The sequence below is a fragment of the Pleurodeles waltl genome, chromosome 11 (assembly GCF_031143425.1).
Source record: "Pleurodeles waltl isolate 20211129_DDA chromosome 11, aPleWal1.hap1.20221129, whole genome shotgun sequence".
NCBI classification, from domain to species: Eukaryota; Metazoa; Chordata; class Amphibia; order Caudata; family Salamandridae; genus Pleurodeles; species Pleurodeles waltl.
Genome location: NC_090450.1, coordinates 916,335,735 through 916,360,746, shown reverse-complemented (window position 1 = coordinate 916,360,746; position 25,012 = coordinate 916,335,735). Strand labels below are relative to the sequence as shown.

General features: G+C 45.7%; 1 protein-coding gene across 1 annotated transcript in view; it reads left to right on the top strand.

Annotated features, from left to right (window-relative positions):
• Nucleotides 1-25,012, top strand: part of RHOF (ras homolog family member F, filopodia associated) — a 148,971-nt gene that overhangs the window by 96,079 nt on the left and 27,880 nt on the right. The window contains exon 3 of the mRNA XM_069214913.1: nt 22,166-22,275. Coding sequence (XP_069071014.1) covers nt 22,166-22,275 — 110 coding nt within the window. The remainder of the gene's footprint in view (nt 1-22,165; nt 22,276-25,012) is intronic.

The window sequence follows — 25,012 nt, the reverse complement described above, 5'->3', positions numbered from 1 at the left end:
CTTATCGAATGGCGTGCTGGTCTGGGTTAGTATGGAGGTGCCCATATATACTGTAAGAGGTTGCTCCTAAAAGCATGTAAAGATTTGGGGCAAATGGTTGGGCGTATTACAGATTTGATGGGATGTAACTAACTGTGTAATGTAATACACCATCTACTTTGGTACTTAGATGTGTGTGTGTGTAATGATGGGATACATGTTTTGGTTATATGCATAAAATGAATCAAAATTTGCTTATGAACACATCTGCATATTATGCAGGATATGATGGATTGTGTGGTAAATGCAGCAAATCCATAATTCTGCAGTAAATGCAGCAGCCGCAGAATCACATAATTCCAGTGGCCCTGGGTATCACACATCAGTGCAGAAACAAACTGGGCAAGGTGATGCCTGCTGCTGAGGGTGAGCGTGCCTGTTTGTGTGCAACTGAATTTGCAATCGACTTCAGTGCTTCTTTTACCCAGTTTTTCCAACCATTTGATTCTATCTGAGGGCATGTTAGACAAGCCTCTTCCTACATGGACCAGTAGATTACTGACATCAAAGGTCTCGTTCTTTTGGCTTCATCAGCTTTTCAAGTGTGCCAAACGACGGGGGGCTACAGCAGGAGCCTATAATACACAAAGATATCTGGAGGTGCGTGTTTTTCTTTGTTTGTGATGGTGCATGAGTCAATGACGACACTTCCAGTTTATAGGTTACCCAGCTTTGTCATCCCCTAACCACCGAGATGGGCCATCATCACCGAGATGGGCTCCTGACTCTTGCTGCCCCCGCCCCCTGCACTCCCATTGGAGGTTTCCCTCCCTCCTCCCAGCTGCCACTCCTTCCCACCTCTCCTCTTATGCCGGCCGCAGCGCGGACGCACGCATCGGCCGCGCCGCTGTCGCACCGAAGTCGCGCCAAAGGCATGCCCGTCTACGCCCCCGTCCGCACCAAGACCGCGCCCAGCGCCAGATTCCCTGGAAAACACGCCTCCTGTGCCACCAAACACCTTTACACTGCCAACGAAGTCCACGCCCTTAATCCAGGACGCTCCTCCATCTGCTTCCAGTCCACACCGACGTGCACCAAAGGACCCTTCTCCTGCAAAGCCTGCAATTTCACCTGCAACCTAAAACTCCAAATCAAAACAGACAACCGCCTAAGATGCATCCTACTTAACACCCGCTCCGTCCACAAACATGCAATTGAACTCTGGGACCTCCTGACCACATACTCGCCCGACGTCGCATTCCTCACCGAAACCTGGATGAATTCGGCCTCAGAACCAGAAGTAGCCATAGACATACCAGAAAACTACAAGATCACCAGAAGAGACCGAATCAACAGACCAGGAGGAGGAATCGCCATAGTCCACAAAAACACCATAAGAGTCTCCACCAACTCCCACAACACCATCAACTCCGCCGAGCACCTCCACTTCAAAATCCACATCAACGCCAACAACACACTCAGAGGAACACTGGTCTACAGACCCCCTGGACCCAGACCGCAGTTCTGTGATGACATCGCCGATGCCATCAGCTCCCAAGCCCTCGCCTCAACAGACTACATCCTCCTTGGTGACCTAAACTTCCACCTAGAAAATAGCAACGATATCAACACCACCAACCTAATCGACAACCTCGCCAACTTCGGCCTCAAGCAACTCCTCACTACACCCACCCACTCCGCGGGCCACACACTCGACCCCATCTTCTCAGCCAGCAACCACGTCTCTTTCAGCCACACCACTGAACTCAGTTGGACAGACCACCGCTGCATCCACTTCTCCTACCAAAAACCAGTCACTCACCACCACCGCACACAACCCCCCCCGACGCAACTGGAGCTAAATATCAACGGATCAACTGATCTCCACTCTCGCCTGGGCCCCACCCCCTGGGACCCTGGGCCCTAACATAGCCACCACCAACCTGCATCGCTGGACAGAAGATTGCGCCAACACCCTCGCACCGCTCAAAAAAAAACCAAACACCTCCCACAGAATCAAGGCCAGCTGGTTCACCCCAGAACTACAGGAATCCAAACAGCTATGTCGCAGAATGGAAAAAACCTGGCACCTTGACCCTACAAACTCCAACCACATTGCTTTCAGGGATGCCCTACGCAAACATCACCAACTGATCCGCACCACCAAAAGGACCCACTTCAAAAACCGCATCAACGCCAACGCTCACAACAGTAAAGAACTCTTCGGCATCGTCAATGAGCTCTCCACCCCAGGACCAGCTCCAATGAACCCCTGCCATCACAGGAGTTCTGCAACCCACTGGCAACCCACTTCCGTCGAAAGATAGAAGAAATCCACAATAGCTTCAAACCCCAGACCCACCAGCTGACTACAAACACCCAAGAACCCAACGCTCCAAGCAACACCCACCTCATCCACACCTGGACCCCCGTCAACATAGAGGACGCCACCACCACCATGGCCTCCATCCACTCCGGATCGCCATCGGACCCCTGCCCACACCATATCTTCAATAAGGCAAACATCATCATCGCCCCCCACCTCTGCAAAACCATCAACAGCTCCTTCGAGTCAGCCACCTTCCCAGAAAGATGGAAGCACGCAGAAATCAACGCCCTGCTAAAGAAACCAAAGGCAGACCCAGACGACCCCAAGAACTACCGGACGATCTCCCTCCTCCCCTTCCCAGCCAAGGTCATCGAAAAAATTGTAAACAGCCAACTATCCCAGTTCCTGGAAGACAGCAAGGTACTCGACACCTCCCAATCCGGATTCCGCAGAAACCACAGCACTGAGACTGCACTCATTGCTGCCACAGATGACATTAGGACCATGCTCGGCGAAGGAGAAACAGCAGCACTCATCCTCCTGGACCTCTCCGCAGCTTTCGACACAGTATGTCATCACACTCTCCGCACACGCCTCCACAACGCTGGAATCCGTGACAAGGCACTCGACTGGATCTCGTCATTTCTCTCAGGCAGAACCCAGAGAGTCCGCCTCCCACCGTTCCTGTCAGAAGCTTCCAGAATCATCTGTGGCGTTCCCCAAGGATCTTCGCTCAGCCCCACGCTCTTCAACGTTTACATGGCCCCCCTCGCCAACATTGCACGAACCACCACATGAACATAGTTTCCTACGCAGACGACACTCAGCTCATCCTCTCCCTCACAAAAGACCCTACAACTGCAAAGAACAACCTCCACAACGGACTTCACGCCATCGCCAGCTGGATGGAATCAAGCCACCTCAAGTTAAACACAGACAAGACAGAAATCCTCATCTTTGGCACCAACCCCTCAACTTGGAATGACTCCTGGTGGCCCACCTCCCTAGGAACCGCACCCTCACCCACCACCCACGCACGCAACCTAGGCTTCATTTTGGACTCCACACTCATCATGACTCAGCAGGCCAATGCCATCTCCTCTTCCTGCTACAACACTCTCCGCATGCTCCGCAAAATCTTCAAGTGGATTCCCGTTGAAACCAGGAAAACTGTCACCCACGCCCTGGTCAGCAGCCGATTGGACTACGGAATCGCCCTATATGCAGGAATAACAACCAAACTCCTAACAAAACTGCAAAGAATCCAGAACGCATCTGCCCGCCTCATTCTGGACATCCCACGCCGTGACCACATTTCCCCCCACCTCAGAGACCTTCACTGGCTACCAGTGTCAAAGAGGATCACCTTCAAACTCCTCATCCACGCACACAAGGCCCTCCTCAACACAGGCCCAGTCTACCTCAACGACAGACTCACCTTCCACACCCCCACCCGCAATCTTCGCTCCGCCAGCCTTGCCTTGCCCTCGCCTCCATCCCCCGCATCCGCCGCACCACTGCCGGAGGAAGATCCTTCTCTCACCCAGCCGCCAAGACCTGGAACTGCCTACCGCTCCACCTTCGCCAGACCCAAGACCTTTTGACATTCAGGAAACGCCTCAAGACATGGCTCTACGACCAGTAGCTCCCCCCCCTCCCCAGGCGCCTTGAGACCCTAACGGGTGATTAGTGCGCTCTATAAATCCTTGATTGATTGATTGATCACTTTTCCTTCGTGTGTAGCTCTCACCCTGGAGTGATATGCCAGTGGGAGCTCGGGGGAATATATAACATCTAGCCCAGAGTGAAGCCACATCTTTCCCAATATCAGATTTGCAAGCCTCTGTATTAATGGTCACCTAATCCCGAGTGGGCGAACATGCGCATCACTGTCAGATTCCACCACTAAATGCAGCAAGTAGGGCATTCAGTGGGACCAATGATATGCAAAGTGTGCTTGGCGAATGCGTAGTAAAAAAAAGTCACTTAAGTGGACAACTATATGCTTACAAATTATTGCTTCACCTTGCCTAATCACTTTACCTATCTACCATAACATTGCATTGTTACAGAACGACATCTCCTATCCATGCCCTTTGTCCGTAAATTCCCCACTCACACACACTTGGGCAGCCAGCTTCATTCCCTTCAGGCAATAAGGGACTTCTCCTTTACTTTGCAGTGCAAATCCTGACATACCAATCCCTCTTAAGTTTCCCTGTAGGTCTGTGGCTGGTCTCTCTCGTTCTGGACCTACAGATACAACCTTCCATGGGCCATGCATAAGCACTTCTTTTTTCCTTCCTGAGCCATCTGGTTGTCATTGCCAGGCGCTGCCCTCACCAGCCCACGATCAGAGCCTTTAAAAATCCCACTTTGAATGACAAAGAAGGATTTCAGAAATATTTCTTTAAATGCAAATTTGAGAAAATGCTTCCTATTTCTGAATTCAAAATAGCTACTTTCTTATTGTGAGATACGTTGAATTGACAAATTTGTTATTTTGTTCCATTTGTCACTCCCTTTTCCCTTTGGGTGATATCATTCTTGCAGATCAGACCTTTCAGATCCCTTAATCTAACTCAGTGTCAAGCTCTCTTTCTTCCGGAGTCTGCTGTTATTCAACATCTATGTTCGTCCCCTTGCTGATACTGTTGAATACTCTGGCCTTACTTTGTTTTCCTACGTTGATGACTCTCCAATCATCTTTACTGTGTCATCTGTGGAAGGTCACAGCACGGATACCCTGGACTTCTGCCTCCTCAAGGTTTCTAGTTGGATGAACAACAACCACTTAAAGTTAAAAGGTGATAAGACTGAGGGTATGGTTATGGTGATGAGTAAGAACCCCTTGCTGTGGGGTCCCTAGCACTGGTTGGACACTCCAGGAGCCCTCCCGATGCCTGCATCCTACTTTAAGAACCTCGTTTTCTGACTGGATGATGAACTATCCATGAAAACAAAAAGTTTCCAAGGTAGCCTCCGTTTGTTTTGCAGTCTTACAATGACTAAAGAAAATCATTTGGATGCTCTCTTTTCGGCACAGAGGACGATCATCCAGGCCTTGATTTTAATATGGCTGGACTACGTCAATATTCTCTATCTGGGGGCTGGCAAGGCAAGTGCTTCAGAATTCCGCAGCCAGGTTTCCACTCCACCTCCTCAGGCGCCCCTCACTATCTAGCCTCCTTCACAAACTCCATGGGTTTCCGATGGACAGATGCATACAATTTAAATCCCTATGCTATATGCATAAAGCTGGGTCATATGTTGCTCCACTCTGTCTGCAACATTCTATCTATTTTGACTTTTTCCCGACTTCTCTGCTATACCTACCTCTGTCTAGTGCTGGGAAACCCTTTTGGGTAGCTATGCGCTATACAAGACCTTGTTAATAATAATAATGCCTTTAAATTCCTCCTAGCACTCTCGCTTTCATACTGTCTGACCCTTTCCTGTGGACATTTTTTTCTCCCTTGGATTTCATTTTGCGATTCTGGCCCCAAACCAGTGCTTAATTTGTGCTTGTTGTTTCCGGTGCTAAGCACCGGCTCTTATTTTTTAGGGCTGGGGCTTATTCTTCTGACTCAAGCATTTGCTGCGAGCAAAAGACACATATAGAAATGACGGAGGAAGAGAAAAACGAAAAAGCGTCACGATGAGTGAAAGCAGAAAGCTGCAAGAGTAAGCTGAAGGGGCAGGGAGTGGCTGTAAATGGATTGAAAAGGTCAGAGATGGCATCGGGATTACGCTGCCTCAGTATTCTGTGTTTGCAGATTTAATTGCAGCAGCCGCGTATTGAGGAGGAGGGCTTTGAGCACCGGCACCTTTTTATTTACAAATTAAGCACTGCCCCAAACTGCTATTTTCAAGATGTCAGAAAAAGTATTTTGATGATGTTCATTATCCAATGACATATTTGGGAATCTTCAAATGCGATTGACAGAATTCTCGAATTTCCAAATTTGCAAATTTAACATATAAGAAAGTGTTAACACTTTGAAGCCCACCCTCAACATTTCAGTAGGAAGTTGCCTTGAACTCTAACTACATAGGGGTGACCTCTATATACTATCATATAGACATATATGTATAACACACAAAACACAGTTAAAAACATAATTATGTTCTTCCTCATATGTGTAAAACCCCAGGAATTTACCATTTGTGGTTATGAACACACACAGCACACTACCTAGCTTATAATGTCTGCCATGTTGGTCTCCTGTTAACTGTTTTTGTATTTCTGTGCCATTGACAAACAGGTGTTTTGTGCAAAGTGGGAGCAGTGAGTCCATGCATTATTTAATTGTTCTTGTTTATGACGTCCTTAATTTCCCACCCACTGTTCATGGTCTTTGACCCTGCACAATGGGTACTGAGCAGAGGGCCTGGCCTGCAGCCAGGCCCTGGGACCTACCCTCTGCTGCTGCACAGCCCCCCGCACATGATTTGTAGCTGTGTGCCGCAGGGGTTGGTCACAAGGCCTGGCCTGCACCCACACCGTCATGGCCACCCAACCACAGTTGCTCAAGGCATTTGGTCTTGCACAGCTAATTGGGCACAAAGTCTTGCCTGGAGCCAGGCCCTGCACACACACTCAATGGATGTCCAACCTCCGCTGCTCAAAGCCTTTGGCCATGCACAGCAGGGATAGAGTGCTAAGCCAGGACTGCGATCAGGCCCCGCAGCCAACCGGCAGCGGGCACTGCTTAGCAGGGGTCGACATAGGGCCTGGTTTACAGATCAGATCTGACGTGTGAGTTTCAGAATAGCAGAAAAAAAATCAGCCCTAATCCAACCAATAACATTTTGTTAAAAAAATGAAATATGATTGACAGGATTCACGAATCTTGACTTGAGAGTAAAAACAGCAAAGATCTACAAAGGTGTTAACACTTTAAAGCTTGTTTGGAAACGTTTTAAATGTTTATATCTTAGAAAAACACTGAACGGATTAACATTAAACCTAATAAAGATTGTTAACTGAGTAAAGTTTTTCTTTCATGCTAAGTTTGGTGTTAACCTGTTCAGCGGTTAGGGCTGTAGATGTAACCAAAATTTCCCATGGGAGCTAAAATGGGAAATAACTTACTTTTTAATGGCCCCCTTTACTGTTTTTCCTTTGGGCAGATCATTAGGAAATGTAGCAGGGCGAAAGTTAGTTGACTTAGTAAGTAGGTTGCCAATTTTCCCGCAGTTCTATCCACGGGGTCAAAAGGTATAGGCAAGTCAAAAAATGCTCTTTATAAATGGAAACATCTTTACAATAACTACACCATGGCTGTTGCCATTCGGTTTTGGGAAAATATGAGTATAGGATACTTAAAGGGTAACCATCTACTGTAGTCAAATATTGTTCTCAAGGAGTTCTGGTTGCATCACAGCCCACAAGGTCAATGACCTACACACTGACAACAAAGGACCATATTACAACTTACCCTCAGTAGTGTTTAGTTTTGGGTAGTTAGCTTGAAAGCTGTGTTTTTTCAAACAGGAGAAAAATTATTGAATTTAGTAAGTGAAATTCTATAGCCTGTATGCTTCTGCAGCAAACAGAAAAGCACAGTTCATAAATGTGTTCGTAAGAATGTAGAATATTAGAAAAAATGTCTTTTGCATTTTTATAAACACATTCTGGGGGTCATTATGACTTTGGGGGATAGTTTACACCATCCGCCAAATTCTTGCGGGCAGGTTGCTTCCATTGCTTCCATCTTCCCGCGGGCCCCATTACGAGTTTCCTGCTGGGACAGTGGGCTGAAACAGAGTTTCTGCCCCCTGGCCCAGCGGGAAATGGCCTATTCCATGGGCATTTATGAAAATAACCTCCATCTTTGATAATCAGAAGAAGGTGCTGTTAATGTCTATGACTATCAGGACTATTATTCAGTGTTTAATTTGTAATGAATTAATAAGAAAATAAATACATAAATAAAGGGGCCCTGCTGAACCCAAGAGATCACTGAACCCCAAAGCTGCCTAGCCTTGAATCCACCTTATCTCTTTCTACCACCACCCAAACTTCCTGTCCCTTTCTCACTCTTCCATGTCCTTTTTCATCTCTACTTTTTTCCTGTGACACTGTTTTCTTTCTTTTTATTCCTACTTCTTTTCATCTCTTTGTTGTTCTGGGTCAAAGTCTGATGATGAAAGACAATTCCTAGTCCCTTAAAATGAGTGCCCAAGCCCACCTGCAACCACAGCAGAAAGTAAACATCGTCAAGAACTTTCATGACTGCAATGGGGCTATACGTCTCATCCTGACTGGTGTACTTTGATGCTCAATGTTGATACTAGAAGGGGACAAGATTCCCCTCCCATACCTAAACAGTAATCATACATAGCATATGACTCCCAGCAGATCTAAACATACAGGCCCAAATTTAAGAGGGCCTAGCGCCTCCTTAAGCCACATTAGTGTAATTTTTTATGATGCTAATGTGGCTTAACAAGGCCAAATTTGCTGCGCCAGGTTTACAACTTGGCACAATGCATGCATTGTGCCACTTTGGAATTCCTTGTGCCACTTTATGCCTGCGCCAGGCTTAATGTATGCAAGGGGGGCGTTCCCCCATTAGGGGGACCACAAAGGTGCAATCTATGAGACTCCACTGCGCCATTTTTAGTGGCTATTTTTTAAAGCCTGCACAGAGCAGGCGTTAAAAGGGGGCACACCATTATTTATAATGGGCCCCATTTTTGGCGCTAATCCTGCAATGTACTACAATAGCGTCAAAAATGTTGACGCTATTGTCCCTAATCTGCGCCATGGTGCATCCTTTGTTTAATATGGCGCACACATGGTGGCGTTACGAGGCGCTGATGGGCACAAGAAAAGTGGTGCTGCATAAAATGCAGCACCCCGTTTCTTAAGTTTGGGCCACAGTTTATACAATGTTGTTTTTTGATGGGTGGGCCATACCCACTGAGGTAATGTAACCAGAGCCTATGAAGTTAATTCCCAAACGGAATCTAAAGATTCATTAAATTGGATTTGTGGGAGTGAGACCACTTGTTTCTCTGTGAAGTGATTCTAACATATCAGGAAAGCAGTAAGAAATTATTTCTCAAGTTAAGTAAGCAGCATTGTGGCAACAATATTGACAATAACTATTGGTGTGCTAAATCGTGTTTTTTGTGTGCAAAATTTCACAACGTTCCATGAACATTTTCGTGAAATTAGGCTTTTATAGTGAAATGTAGGTTGCCTGTATCTTGGGTGGCATTTTTATGTGAGTGCGCACCTTGCTGAAAAAAATGTTGCAAAATACGAGCAGTAAACTGCTTTAAGCAGATGTCTCTTGGAGAGACATTTTGTGTGCAAAATAGCACCTCACCGATGTCTCGTGATACTTTTTTACACAAGGTACAAATTTACTTAAACATAGTTCTGTGTTAAATTTAGTGTAATGCAAAACTCGGGAATTTCTTAGATTTTGCCAGTGTATTTGTCATTTTGCGCTGGCCTAAACATAACTCCTGCATTTTACTAATGTGTCGATCTGGGTTCATCAGTAGAGTTGTTTAAGGTAATATATTTTATTGGGCCAACTGTATGTGCCATGCCAGCAGAAAGGCGTGTAAATATGTGCAGGCATTGCACACTGACATCATGATATGTGAAGAGAGTACTCACAGTCCAAATAGCAATAACAAGTGGTGTGAGGCAATGTGCCCGATGGAGAGTAGCAGCCTGGCCTGGCAAGGCAGGGTGGTAATTACCCTCTTTCCTACCATTTAGGCAGCAGCCTCTGGATCCTTCAGAGTACAGGACTCATCACATGGAAGCCTTGTGGCATGGAGTGGCAAGACTGCCAGGCGGGGGCGGTACTATGTTCCCAACCTTGTCCACCTGCACAGAAATGACCACTTTTGGGTGTGGACATCTGAAGGGAATGAGTCAGTCGGATAGTCATTCCATGTGATGTCATATGTAAACTCGGAATGTTTGTTGTTTTTCTGGTGTAAAGCAACAACTCCTGTAGCCATAAAGTCACTTACTGCCTGGTGCATGTGTTGTTTTTAAAATAAACAGACGGACTTATCCGCAGCTCAAAAGGCACGTGATATTTCACCCCCACCCCTTTTCAGATTATCACAATGGAGATACTAAAATGTTTACAAGCCGTGAGAATATATTTAGAATGTTTACATTGTGCCAAAATAGTCTTTCAGACGAGCTTAGATGTTACTCATTGTAACTTCTTAGTACCTATTCCTTTTCAGGAAGGTGGGGCCATGCCCCAAATGACAAGACACCCCACTGGCTACTCAGAATGTCGACAATATTAGCCCCTCCCATTGACCTTGTTCTACTTGTATCTGATCACTCCACCAAGAAGTCTTGTGTGTCTATCTTTGTAAAGGTCAAGCTTCTCCTAGATATGGCACACCTCATTTGCCCAATGACTACATTCTGGTTGGGAGGTGATTGTTAGAGATAATTTTGTATATTGTTATGTGGTACCGGAGCAATGCACCATGTCCCATGCAGGTCCACTAAGCACCACAGGGCACATGTACTCATGCAATCAGTGCAGGCCACAGCATATGGTGCATGCCACATATATCCATTATCTAAGAGATTGGAAAGAACCACACATAGGTTCAGGAAAGATTTCATCCTTACACTACATGCCACAGGGGTCCGCATTCAATGTAGACCACTGCAGAAAATGTATTCCACATGGGTCCTCTGCAGCATGAGAGACCAATTATACATGCATCTTAGGTGGAGCACAGCCATAACCCCCATCTCACACAGACCTCATTTATTTCACACAGCTTACCACATGCACACACAACGCCCCTCTGGGCACATTCACAATTGTATGTTAGAATATTGTGGTTTAAATATTGTGTCATCAATCAATCAAACTGTATTTATGTTGTGCGGCTTTTCACCCGAGCGGGGATCCAGGCGCTGTGCAGCTGTGTCAGTCGAAAAGCCAGGTCTTGAGCCCCTTCTTGAGGTAGGTCAGCACGGGAGAAGTGATGAGGGGGAGGGCGTTCCAGAACTTGGTGGCAAGGTAGGAGAAGGAGGGACCTACCGTGCGGCAGTGCCTGATGTGAGGTGTCTGGGCGAGGTGAGCGGAGGGGAAGTTTCTGGGAGGGAGGTGGAACCTCAGGTGGTGGTTCAAGTAGGAGGGTAGCCCAAAATACAGATCACCAAAATGTTGAGAAGACATATGGGGCTCTTTACGAGTAGGCTCACGGTGGCGGTCTGGTCCGCCTCCAATGCCCCGGTCCAAATGCCACATTACAACCCTGGCGGTTGGACCACCAGCTCTGCCAGAATCTTGGATCCCGGTGGTGGTAGAGGTCCTAATCCACCAGGGCAGCGCTGCCCTGGGAATTACGACCTTGTTCTCTGCCAGCGGTTTCATGGCGGTAGCACTGCCATGAAAAGGCTGGCGGAGAACAGGTGCAGAGGGCCACAGGGGGCACCTGCACTGCCCATGCACTTGGCATAGGGAGCGCAGGGAGGGGCCCTGGCCAGCACCATTGCAATCTTCACTGTCTGGTTTGCAGACATTGAACATTGCGAGGGTGCTGGTGCACCCTGCAGGCGACAGTATTGCTGCCGGCTCAATTAAGAGCCGGAGATAATGCTGTAGCCTGTTTCCTGCTAGGCCAGCAGGCGGAAACGTGGGTTTCCACCCACAGACCTAGCAGGAAACCCATAATAGCTCCGGTGGGGAGGGCGCGACTTAGTTGGCGCCCACCCTGTCGAGAGTTTTGTGGACAGAATTATCTGTCCGTCAAACTTGTAACCAACCCCTAGTATATAAAGTATGAATAAAATTGCTATTCCTAAATCCACGTACCTTGAAGACCTATATTTTCAAGTTACATCAATGTTGAGTATAGTAAACCAATACTTAGCTACATATACCTACTTTGTAAATTTTCTTTTGGTCATTGGCATGTGGTACGAAATTGTTTGCAACATATTTAAAATATGATAGGCTAGTAGAAGACACACATGCATGTACCAGCCAAAACTCTACCTTGAACAAGTCATGAGAATGCATCACTAAATGTAAAAACTATCTACAACAAACTAGACATTCCAACTGGTGCTCGGAAATCCATAACATAAGTACGCTTGCTAGACGAATAGCCCTTCGCCTCTTGTTGATAAGTGCTTCATATTGTGCAAGTCTGCACGGTATTCAAAACAGAAGGTACAGTTCCACTTATCCTCTTGTGAAAGGTAGCGCATGCTTCTCGTCCACTCCTAAAGGACTGCACAAGACAAGTAAGCTTTATACATGGTAGACCTACATTTTGAAAGAACGTAAATCCCTTTGCTCCTTTGCGGACTCAAAGGAATTTACAGTGATGAGGTGTGATCATGTAGAGCAGCCTTCCTTGGAGTGGCTGTCCTATCCCCCTGATGCTTGTCATGCTGTAGAACTCAGAACCACTGTCACACTCCAGGGGGCATATTTACAAGCCTCTTTGCACTGCTGGAATGTCACTTTCAGTGACGGACCGGTGGCGCACATTGCAGGACCCTATTTAAAAGACCACGTAAAGCCACCTTGATTGGCTTTTCATGGCCTTGTAAATATATACAGACAGAGTCAACGCAGCGCAAGCCACTGCGTTGACTCGCCCTACGTAACGGAGGGGTGCCATTGGCCTTACGGTGGGTGTTCCCACGTAACACCCAAGGCATCTGACACATTCCAAGATTTATGAGATTTCATAAACCTGGGAACGTGTCAAAAGCCTTTATTTCTCGTTGAGGGAAAAACCTCCTGTGATAGTTTTTTTTGCAGGAAGGTGTTCCTTACTGCACAAAAACAGCCATCCTTGCAACGCAGACACCCTTGCACCATGGTGCAAGGGTGCCTGCGTAGTGGTGCAAGGGTGTCTGCGTAGGCACATGGCAGCCCATTGTGTACCAGCACAGGGGAAAAGGACAGGAATATATGTATGTCTCCTAGATACAGCTCATTCCTGTCCTTTTCTTTTGATGCAGGGCAGTGCTGCAAGAAGGCTTGCGGCGCTGCCCTGCGTCCAGCGATTGTAAATATGCCCCTTGGACTTGGAGTCAGCCCACACCTCAGTGGATGCTGATTGACCAAACTGCCAGGGCAGCAGAAGGAATGTTGCACACCCATTGACTCATGATAAAATCACAGAGTGACCTTTAGCTCATTAACTGCCTCCTATTTTCTGCCCTGGAGCTTAGGGAGGGGTATTACGGCCATGATTACTTTCTGTTTCTGCCTCTGTCTTGTGTATCACGGCCAGGGCCAGAGTTACCAAAGGGGACCCCACGTATGGCTAATAGACATACATGCTTCCTCGGACGGAACACAAATGAACATCCCTGTTTATGCATTACCAGTGAAGGGATAGCACAGGATATAACAGGTGCTGTGGACCTAGGTTATTAACTGACTAGCTTTGCAAAAGTCTTGCTCTTTCCCTGACACTGCCTGTACCTCTGACTGACCTTCATCCAGGTCTAGTCCAGATCAGGAGATGTTAGTAGGTGTGACCACCCTTAGTCATGACAACATTGCATTGTTTTGCTGATTGCAGGGCGGAAGGCCTTCTGGGAGCACTGGATTTCTGTTTTATTCCGATGCATCCAGCTCTGTTGAATGGTTTGAGATTCTGACTTAGCTTGATGTTCCCCTGATCCCCCAAATTCCTTCCCTTTGGTGCTTTGGGCTCTTCTGTGTTATCTGCCATTGAAATCATAAAGTTGTTTTTGGTATTCTTGGATGTCAGTCCTTCGGGCTGCACATGTTAGCTAATGGGAGTTTTGTCTCCGTTATGAGACATAAAGGCATGTTTTTGATGGATCTTTGCGATTACAGTTCAGTGGTGTCCCCCATGACTCAATTCAGTCTTTTGCTAGGAACCTGAATTTTGTGGCTGATTTTGTGCATTTTCAATTTCTTATTGTTGTCTACATTTCTTGGGGTTTGTTGTCTTTGCTTTTTGTTCCTTGTCTTCAGGAAACTTTTGAAAATTGATCTATTTAAATTTGCCTTTAACTGAGGTGAACAAAGTGCAGGGGTCACAATCAAAGAAATTCAGACACAGCTAGCCACGGTCCACTTGAAACCTAACTCCCTGTCATAATGTATTTCTCCATGCCTTTGTCAAGGAGCTATGAAGTAGCCAAGAGGAGGCATTTAGGACCCCAGTTTAAATGTTGGAGGGTGGCTAGCTCTACCAGGGCAATGAAGTAGATTACTCCATCACCCTGATGCAGGTGCTGCCTGCCAAAGTTTGTAATGTCCATTGGCCCAGCAGACATTTCTAGCAGCAGGAATCCCTGTCACAGTGGTTCATGTCAATGCATAGTAAGTATGACAGACGCTTCACCAACATGAAGGATCCATACGGCAAACTTAACAATGTCTTTTTTATTTTCTAAAAGAAAATACCAAACTGGGATTTTCTCTTTGAAAATTAAAAAAAACAATGCTCCTCTCCACAGGGGAGTTTCCTTCCCTGGTTAGGGAGGCATTGAGCATTTTTCAGCGCCCCTTACCCCCAGGTTTTTCTTGGTGGTAACAGCATTGAAAATTTGCTGTATGTCTGCCCATCCAAATTAGATGGACGGACACAGTGGTGTACAAAGCCCCCGCAACCCATGCGCTGTAGGGGGGCCTGAGGTCCAGGGGGCCCCCTCAGAGCAGTACCCTGGGCTGAGTGCTTCTGAGTGAGTTCAGGGGTGCCTCTCCAGGTATGTGCAGGGGGGCCCTCTCAAGTTTTATTACGCCACTGGGCGCACATATAGTGAAAACTCTGATGGCCCTTACTCCGGCAGGCGGTCAAAGGGGTTTGCCCATGCCAGAGTAGTCTCTGCTACTGTCAAACCTATAGACTGCCCGATTCTAAATCGGTCAGATGGACCATAATGTGATGGGTTGAGTTCATGGTAAATACTTTCATTAGTAGATAATCGTCACTAGAAATGGAAACGTAAAGGCCTCCAAGAGGTGAAATGTAAAACTCTTGTGCTACTGACCAACCTTGCACCATTAGCAATAGCGATTACACGATGTCCCATTATTTGAAGATGTCTGTTTAGGTTGTAAATCCTATTGTTATATCATTCAGATAAATTTCTTATGTGACAATGTGGACACTGCATGCATTTTATTTTGTATTGTTCTGAGATGATCACTCTTAAGGGACAAGTTCAGGGGGTGGTGTTGAATAGTATGTTACATTATGATGTTGGAATTTGTAGAGCATCCTCCCCCATTAGTGTGGAATAGCAGGGCATTATGACTCTGGGTGCACTTTCGTATGGTTCTGGGATGTCCATAGATTGGTTGAGCATGATTTTTTGGTTGTGTATGTTAAGGTCAGATAGGTCTAGTTTAGTAACAGTTTAATGTGAATGATGTGAAATTAAAATACATTTGAGCCTGCCCAAGGTCTTTGTAGTGTATTATGTTGTGGATAGCTGTGATAAAAGGAGGTTGCTGGTTCTCGTAGAGCTGAATGGACCTTTTCAAACTCTTTACTGGACAGCGATAATATGTAAACCACTATAATGGGATGTTGTGCACATGAAGGTGTGTTGTGCGTCATTTAATTTTATCTGGTTGGTTCCAACGTGTGTTGTTGTTAGGTGTTTGTGTTGTGTGCTTGCTTTCATGACTTGAGTTGCATTGTTTTAAATGATCTTCACCCCTGACTGAGAACGAAGAATTCGAAGTCGGGTTCTCACGTGAACATTCCTTTGTGCTAGTGACTGAGAAACAGCAGGCACCTCACTGCAGAGTGACTGTCATGGTCACAAGGCACGAGTCATGGAAACTGCAGGATCACAGCACACTGACAGCAGTGAAAGAGAAAGTGAAACTGACGCGTCTGGAGGCTTCCTTTCTGGTCACCTTAACGTACACATTCTTCAGTATCATCGGCATTCACTGCTGTTATTGAAAGGGGCATCATGTACCCTAGACACTGGTCCCCTTCTCAGCAGCTGGCACTCCAGCCTACACGCACAAAGTAGCCAGAGGTTGTCTCTCTCACTCTCTTTTTCTCTCGCACACACACTCTCTCGGGACAGGGGTGACCGGATAATGTCCAAGGATGGGTTTAAGAGCCCCAGGAGACAAATATTAACAAACAGGATCATAGATACTCACCCAGGGGAGGTAACACACCCACAGTGGACACTGTCACAGAAAGAAAATTACTTGGGCATAGCAGACAGATCTATCTGTAACTCAAATTATTTGACACTGACCAACTTTGACATTCCCCTACCTTAGCCCAGGAAGCGTGCTGTCCCATAATCTGGGAGCATGTCTTGCACATACCTAGGGATCTTCCACAGGGACCCAACCAGCCTGTTAATGTGAGTAACCGAAGACTAGCAGAGAGAGGTAGCTTCACCTTTGGTAACCAACTGATCTAGGCACCAGCTTTCCTCCCACCTCAGGGGACCCATCCTGCTGCTCATTTCTTTTAGGTGGACATGGACCTGGTGGGGTTCAGGTTAGAGGTTAGATGTGAAGTGCCAATCCAAGACTAGGGTCCGTCAAAAATGTGGGAAGCACATTGGCCTTTTTACCCGTAATGTCCATCTGCAGCAGCGGGGACAAGAACAAGTGGAATATACGATTGCTCTTCATATGTATGTTTGGGGAGGATGACTTGGAACTTTTCCTATTACTTGGAATTTTTCCTAGTACTTGAAGTGCAACTAATCCATCCAAGAAGTGAGACTGCACTCTCCATTTAACCTCGATGGATGCGTGTCTAGTTACATCTAGAACAGAAGGGCTGAAGTCAGCCTATGAAGATTTTGCTGTGGTTTAATGTCACACAGTACCACGTTCGGCCCCGTCCCCGTGGGAGGCAGGGGGTAGCCTCTCTGTTGTACCCAACACGTTGTACTACTCGTTATTGTTACTAGTGTATGGGGAACTGTGCTCTTTCCTGCAATGACCATAGTCACCCAGGGATGCCATGCGTTTGAAATTGCTACACTCGGAGAAGAGGGGGTTCATTTAGAAGGAGGCCTTAAAGGCAAACGCTTGGGAATATCAATTGGGGTAACCAGTTGTAGCAACTGCTACCACCATGCTTGCCCTTCTTTCGCCTGCAGGAACAGAAAGCTAACGGATTTGTGAGCCATGTTGTCTTTCTTTAGTTTCCAGTCTTTGTCCTTCTAGCCCCTTGGTAGCAAATAGCAGACTAATGAAGAGCTAAGGCGGGCCAAGGGGTCAACTCTGTAGTGCCATTGGTGGCCAAAGAAGGTGACGTTGCTTCTGTTTCCCCTGGTACTTTGGTGAACTGACAACTATGTAAACTCTATTTCATCATGAAGATACTCACCCTCGACTGAAGTCCCCTCCTGTGCCCTCAGCAAGGGGCACCAGCATTGCACTGTCTGACGGTGTTACTGCCCCATCAAAGCCCTCTGGCAGTCTGTGCATGGAACTAGTAAAGCTTACTTTATAGTGTTTGTGCTTCTAGCTCTTTGCAAAGAAAAAGTTAACACAGAGTGCATTGTTTCAGACAAGAAAGGGACTGAGTTCAAGGTTTGAATAAATCATTAAACATCCTTCTTGCACACAATGATGCTAGACAGCGCCAGGTTCTGCTTGAGGTGCGGAGAGGGTGGAATCGATTGAACAAGACAATCAAAAGCCCTGGTAAACTCTTCGAGGATTTGGTGCAAAAGAGCAAGACCGATTTATAATTGCAAGTCTACCTTTGGGTACCGCCTCACTAATGTTATGCCTATTTTCCTACCATAAAATTTTGCTGGTGCGATCCCCTTTAGCTAAACAAGAATCACTTGTAGTTTGTAGTTAAATCTGAGGCTGAAACAAAGTGACATTTTGAACAGGCGTTTTAGTGAAGTACAAACAAGTGAAAATGTTTCCCGTATACACAGTCAACAGAAGGAAGTAAAAGTGGAACATGCTGGGCTAGAGGATAAGGCATATATGAATGTCGCCTTTCGGTAGGGCGAGGCCCCACATGCTTTTTAAACCTGGACAAGTAATGAGGATATTAAGAAAAACGATACTGGCCCATGAAGGCTTTTCCAGTTTCTGGCCTGGATAAGTTCTCTGAAAAGCTATGTTATGTCGAAACGTCATGATCCCATTGATGAGCACAGTCTTCCGTCTGTATCAATCCAGTTATCACTCTTACGGTAGCACTGTGACTGCTAACACGCAGCCTGTGGGCAGTGGCATGAGCATGGTGATGGCTATGGTAACTACTTATCCATTTTAACATGGTCTCTCAGGGGCATATTTAAGATCCCCTAGCGCCATATTCCGACACATTAGCGTAATTTTTTAAAGCTTATGTTTTGTTAGATGGCCAACATCCCTGCGCCATATTTACAAAGTGACGCAATGCATTCACTGTGCCACTTTGTAACCCTTTGCGCCACATTATGCATGCGCCAGTCATAATGTATGCAAAGGGGGTGTTTCACCGCTAGGGGGGGCCGAAAATATGGCGCAAGTAAATCTAACAGATTTCCTTGCGTCACTTTTTACAGCACTTTTAACGCCTGAGCCGGCGTTAAAAGGGGGCACACCATTGAATACAATGGGCCCCTATGTACTCTGCAGGAGTAGCACCAATATTTTGGCGCTCCTCCTGCAAAGTACAATAGCGTCAATAAAAATTACGCTATTGCTCCCTACCCAGTGCCATGGTGCGCCGTATCTTAGATACGGCACACACATAGTGGCGGTCGGGGGAGCAAGGAAAGTGGCGCTGCACTGGGTGCAGCGCCACTTTCCTTAAATCTGCCCCTCAGTGTCTTTTGATATAGTGGAACATAAGGCACCCTAATGCATTGTCTTCACTTTCATGGGGGTCAAAGGCAGGAGCGAATTCTAGATTGATTTACATTCTGCCAATATGATTGTGCTTGGTGGGATCCTCCGGGCCTCAGCCTTTATGTGTGTCTTGTGGTGTTGCTTATGGTTTGATGTTAGAACCCATGTTGTTTAACATCTTCGTCAGGCCACCGGGAAACAAGGGGACTGCTTCTATAATCTCTGTGGGGGACATTTATTTCCTGTGGGACTGTGTCAGCACCATCAGGAAGCCGATGGATTCCCCCCACTCCCTCCTTGTGTTTGTGCATTTATATACTTACAATCAATGAGAAGTAACAGAGTAAGCTGGGTTGTGGATGGTTAATGCATTGTGATGTAGTGTTCTTTAAAGGGATGTTTCTTCGACCCTTTCCTAAATTGGGGCTGGTTTGGAGCAGTCCTGATGGCCTGGAGGTGCCCCTGGGAACACGTACTGTTTGGAGCATCCTGGCTTGTTCACTCTGCATTTACCCCGCACTATTTCTCACCTTGATTCTAACCATTTACATCATTGATACGTGCTGAGATTCTGTCTTTGTCATACATTCCAGGTGCCCTCTAATATTATCTTTTTATCTTTCTCGGCTCCTGCCTATCTTTGCCATGGCTCATATGTTCCTTCCTCCTCAGTACCTGCAGATTTTGTGTCTCTTGCCAGACATGAGTCAGATTATTTTGTGCTGAAGTGACCGACTGTGGCCTGAAATCCTATCACAGTGTCGAGCTTTGCTCATGATAGACAATGTGAGCGGACTCTGATGTTGTTTCTTCCATACAATTTCTTCTAAACTTAAGGCATACATCACCAGCTGAGCGTTCTGAAAATCCCACGGGAGTGAGGCGTGCCAGGGACTCCTTTCAGAGATGGATTAGTGGCTTATCATGCCATGGAAACACATTCATCCCAGTAGTCCATGTTTGTGGTGGTGCAGACCAAGAAAATGTGATGTACCACCAGCAATGCATTTGGTCTTGAGTCCTTAAGAACTGGATAGAGGACTGTCACACCCAGGTGTCATTTCCTATTTTCCTGCTCGAATCTTACAAGATGGAAAGTAGGAAATCTAGTTTGGATTGAGACTGCTTACTAATTAGGCCAGCAGCTATGTTCACTCTAGAACACAACCACACATGACGTTCCACCATGTCTTTTTCACTTCCTTAGCTACACAGGCCACCCTTCTTCTAAGGGTTTCTTTATTAATTGTGTTGTTAGATTAGTCCGAGACAACCTTAACAGTGCTGAAAAGTCTTGGAATGCTGTGTGGGGGGATAAGGGTGGGGATGCTGGAGATTGGGTGCTAACAGTGAAACAAACACATCTGCCTGTGGACAGAGGTGAGGACACTGCACATAGCTCTGCAGAGCAAATCCCCAGAGCTGTGGCATGGGTTTCACATAAACGGCGTGCCTCTTATTATCAGCTTTGTAGATGATACAAGGATATAGTGCGCCAGAATATTGTGGCCTAAATTTGGCTTGAGAAGTTGTGTGTCCTGATCATTGTTTACAAACACTCTCTCCCCAAAAGAGATATTCATTAAAAATCTACAACCAATTGATCAAGATTTCTGTAAATTATATTTGGGCCCCTTTATTTATGTCACTTGATATATGTAATTACCTATTACCTTCCCTTGGTCCAGTCCGATTTACCCTTTCCTTTTCCTTTTCCTCCCTTGGAACATTCCCTGTAAGAAGCTTAATAAATAAATTCTCCTCAAATTACGGCCACTTCACTTTATAACAATATACCTCGGTTTATGACTGCTGTGCTTGGTCATTCAGGACTTTGTGTGGGCATTTAGTGCAGTCCATGGGCATGTGATGGATGCAGGAGCGGCTTGCAGTGCTAGATAGGGGCGCGCATAGGTGGGGAATTACCTGTTTTGCCGCTGCCGCCACCACCGCACCACTCCTCTCCTCTCCTGCAGTCTGCAGGCACAGGCTCCCACCCTGCCCTGCGGCCAATCCTGACGCTGCTCAGAGCAGTGTTAGGATTGGCTGGGAGCGCCCAGCCAGTGCGCTCCCAGGCAGACTGAGAGCCTGTGCCTGCTCCCTTCAGCTTGGCAACACAGTGCCAGGCTGGAGAGAGCCTACTGCACATGTGTGTTTGGGCCCGAGATGGCCGGTCAAATATACATGCGCAATGAGGGGGAGTGCTGTGCACTTCCCATCAGTGCTCATCACAGCCTGTGGGCCCGCCTCTTTTACTAAAAATCGATAATAAACATAGTTTATTTACATAGTAAATTCTTTGCAGCTCTTGCTGCCGGATGAGCCGCACCTGGTGGATGCGTCTGTGAATTTGAGGCGGTACCCAACACACATGTTCTACTTGGACAAGTAATTGCCTTACCTGGGTATCAAATGGGTGCACCCCTGGACTATTAATGTTACACCCTTATCGCATAGTGGTAGCATGCTAGTATATATATGGATCATTACTAAAATAGGTTGCATAAGTAACTTTTGGATTATTTTAATTGTCTTACACCTTTTGTAGTTTTCTCAAATGAAGTCACTTCCTAAAATGTAATTAGAACAAAGTTTATGGAATATTCCTTCCTTTGAAGGGAAAAGGTCATATGACCTCACTTCCCATCATGTCATTGGAGATGAAAGTGTGTGTGTGATGTCGCATCCAGTACTCCAGAGATTTGGGGACTCAGTCTTCACTTAAAAGTGGGTCTTCTGTAGGTATTGGGAGCTGCTCAGTCACAGCTTGGAAAAAATATCTGAGCTTCTCCAAAGCCTTTTCCTTTTGCAGCTGTTCTGTGTAGACATCTTGACGGTCACTAAGTATTAACTTCAGGCAAAAATGTTAGTTATTGTCCCATCCCAAGTCATGTGAATGACTGTGTAATCTTCAAAGTCTGTCCAGGATGATGGCTCCATTTCTTTGGAACACAAATAACATAGTCCTAAGTCTTCAATTTGTCTTAGGTGTGTAGATTGCTAAATGGCCCTTGTAATTTCTCACAAGCACTGCTTTTTTTTGTTCCAGGTCAGGAGGATTATGATAGACTGCGCCCTCTTTCATATCAGAATGCAAACATAGTATTAATTTGCTACGACGTCATGAATCCTACAAGCTTCGATAATGTGTTAATAAAGGTAAGGCGGTATTCTTAAACAATTTATACCATAGTTGACATTATACAATGGGCGGTCAGTTGATAAGCACATCAAGATACTTCCTTTGTAAAATCTTAAATGTTAGCATCATCCAAAAAAATAAGGGCCTAATTATGAGTTTGGCGGATGGGAACACCCGTCCCCCAAACTCCAGCAGGGTGACTGCTTCCTTTCTGGTGACCACCACGCTGGACCTATTACGAGTTTCCCGCTAGGGTGACAGGCAGAAACCGAGGTTTCTGCCCGCCAGCCTAAAGGTAAACAGACGGCAGCATTATCTCTGGCTCGAAACTGAGCCGGCAGCAATGCTCTCACCTGCAGGGTGCACCTTCACAATGCTCACTCTCTGCAAAGCAGACAGTGAACATTGCAATGGTGCTCGGCATGGGAACCCCTACACTGTCCATGCCAAATGCGTGGGCAGTGAAGGGGCCCACCATGGCCCCCAGCATCTGTTCTTCACCAGCCTTTTCATGGTGGTAAAACCGCCATAGAAAGCCTGGCGGACAACAAGGTCCTAATCAGCAGGCTGATTGAGACCTTCATCTGCCGTTATCCCATCGGGATCACAGATCACGGCAGAGACTGTGGAACCCTGGCAATCTGACCTCATAATGAGGCCCATAATGTCACATTTCTTCATATCTTTGTATGGTGTAATATGTTCACTATCTTACAGATTTTAAGATGATTGTTAATCCACACTCTCCTTACACAAAATATATTTTACGTCTGCTGACTTCCTTTTTGTAGTAAGCTCACACTACAAACTAAATAGTTTCTAGGCACAGCCCTCAGGAGGCAGCAGAGGAAGAGACCGGAAAAGAGATATGTACGTCATATAGGGAAATTAGTGGGATGCAGAAAGTGAATGACAAGGAAAGCTGTGCGCCTAATCAAGGGCTTGTATGGTTGCTACCTTTTTGAGAGAACATTACCACTTGTGCATGTATTATAAGGTTCTTGAAAGCCCGGAAGCTGATACTTCGACAGCAGTTTATATAAATCCTCTTTATTTATTATTTTTTAACATAGCCATTATGGTGCAGTTTACTTAAAAAAGATTATGAATAGTGTGAACATCATTCAAATTATTTTGACGTTTTCAACTTGAATTTATTGTTTTAAGTTTATAATTTCATAGAAAAATAATATCACAGTTATTTTCCTGATTTTTTTTTACCTGTCTTGATATGGAAATATTGGTCAGGCTGGTAAAATATAGGTCAAGTGACAACCCTATTTGGGGTTGATAGAGAGTTTAAGGAGTTTAAGGGTGGCAGCTAGAGAGCAGTGCCCCAAAGTTTACATGTCAGAGCAACCAATCAGCGGGTCATAAGCTCCGCCCACTCCATTCTTGCCCACTCTGGAAAATTACATCCAAAGCCATGTCAGCCAGGAAGAGGGAACTGGAAGTGAAAAAAACCAAAGGAGCTGCATAGCGCAAAGTATATAAGGAGGTGAGTTCATGGATTCGTATCAAGAGGAGAAGATGATATGAAGAAATGAGACACTAGTGGATGTATGCCTTTGCTACTCTTCCCCACCATAATTTTATTCAGTATGACATTTACTGCTCCATGTTTTACTGAATATTTATTTATGGAGTTTTGTTGTAAGGACATACATGGCCCAGGAGCAACACAGCTCTTTACATAGAACAAAGTATGGTGCATGACAGATCAAATATACAAGCCTTAAAGCGCAGAATAGAAAATTCAAGTTCAAATATAAAGCTAGGATCTACAGTGCTGCATACAAAACTATTTACATGGATGATAAATGTACCATCAAACAGAGAGAATCTTGTATTTGTACTATATATGCAGAGTAGTATGCGGAAAGCATGGAGTTACGTGCACAATCCAAGATAGAAGGCTCCAAAACTATCGCTAGAAAATACAAGCTTCAGGCTTCAAAGGAGAGAACAGGGACGGAAGTGAAAATTTAGCAGGAGCTGCTAAAGCTCTCTTTTGAATGCAAGGAATGACGCATTGATGAAAATAGCAGAAGGAATGTAATTCTAGATTTTGGAGGTGGGAGTATCCAATCGAGCAGTTGGCTAGAGCTCCTCAAAACTTCACTTTCTTAGCAACATAATGGAAGTCTTCAGAGACTATTTATAGACTTGTCTATGCATATCTGGCTCAAATAGAGAGCCGGCCCAAGAAGATCAGTACAGGATTAACATGGTAAAAGTGTTTAGATTCCGGGATATTCCGGGATGAGCCGGGATGCTGCATGCATGGTGGCTTTGAGTTGAGCAAGGTGAATTTTCCAAATTCCAGGGGACATGGAGTTCTCATAGTCTAATCTGGAAAGCACCAAGCCTTTTGATACTTCTTTTAGGTGAAGTTCTGGTAAACAAAAGGTTTAATTACCCATAAACGTCTAAGCCATTTTTGGCCGTGTTACTATTGTGTTTCTAAATGTTGAGTCAGTTATCAAAAATGAAGCCCATTGATTTGGAACTTTCAATGGTGGTAGGAGTGCTGATCTGTGTTATCAATGGAATCTAACAAGTTTTGAACTAGGGTGAAGAACGATTTACCATTCAATTAATTTTTGTATTGCAAATGAAGGACGCCCCCATAGCTTGTCCCTCAATTGGATAGCAATGGGATATAAAGGCAAAGAGAAGGCAAGTTGGGAAAGTGAAGTTATGGGGAAGGAAATGTGTCCAATTAAATAGGACAGACCACATTAATACTCTGCC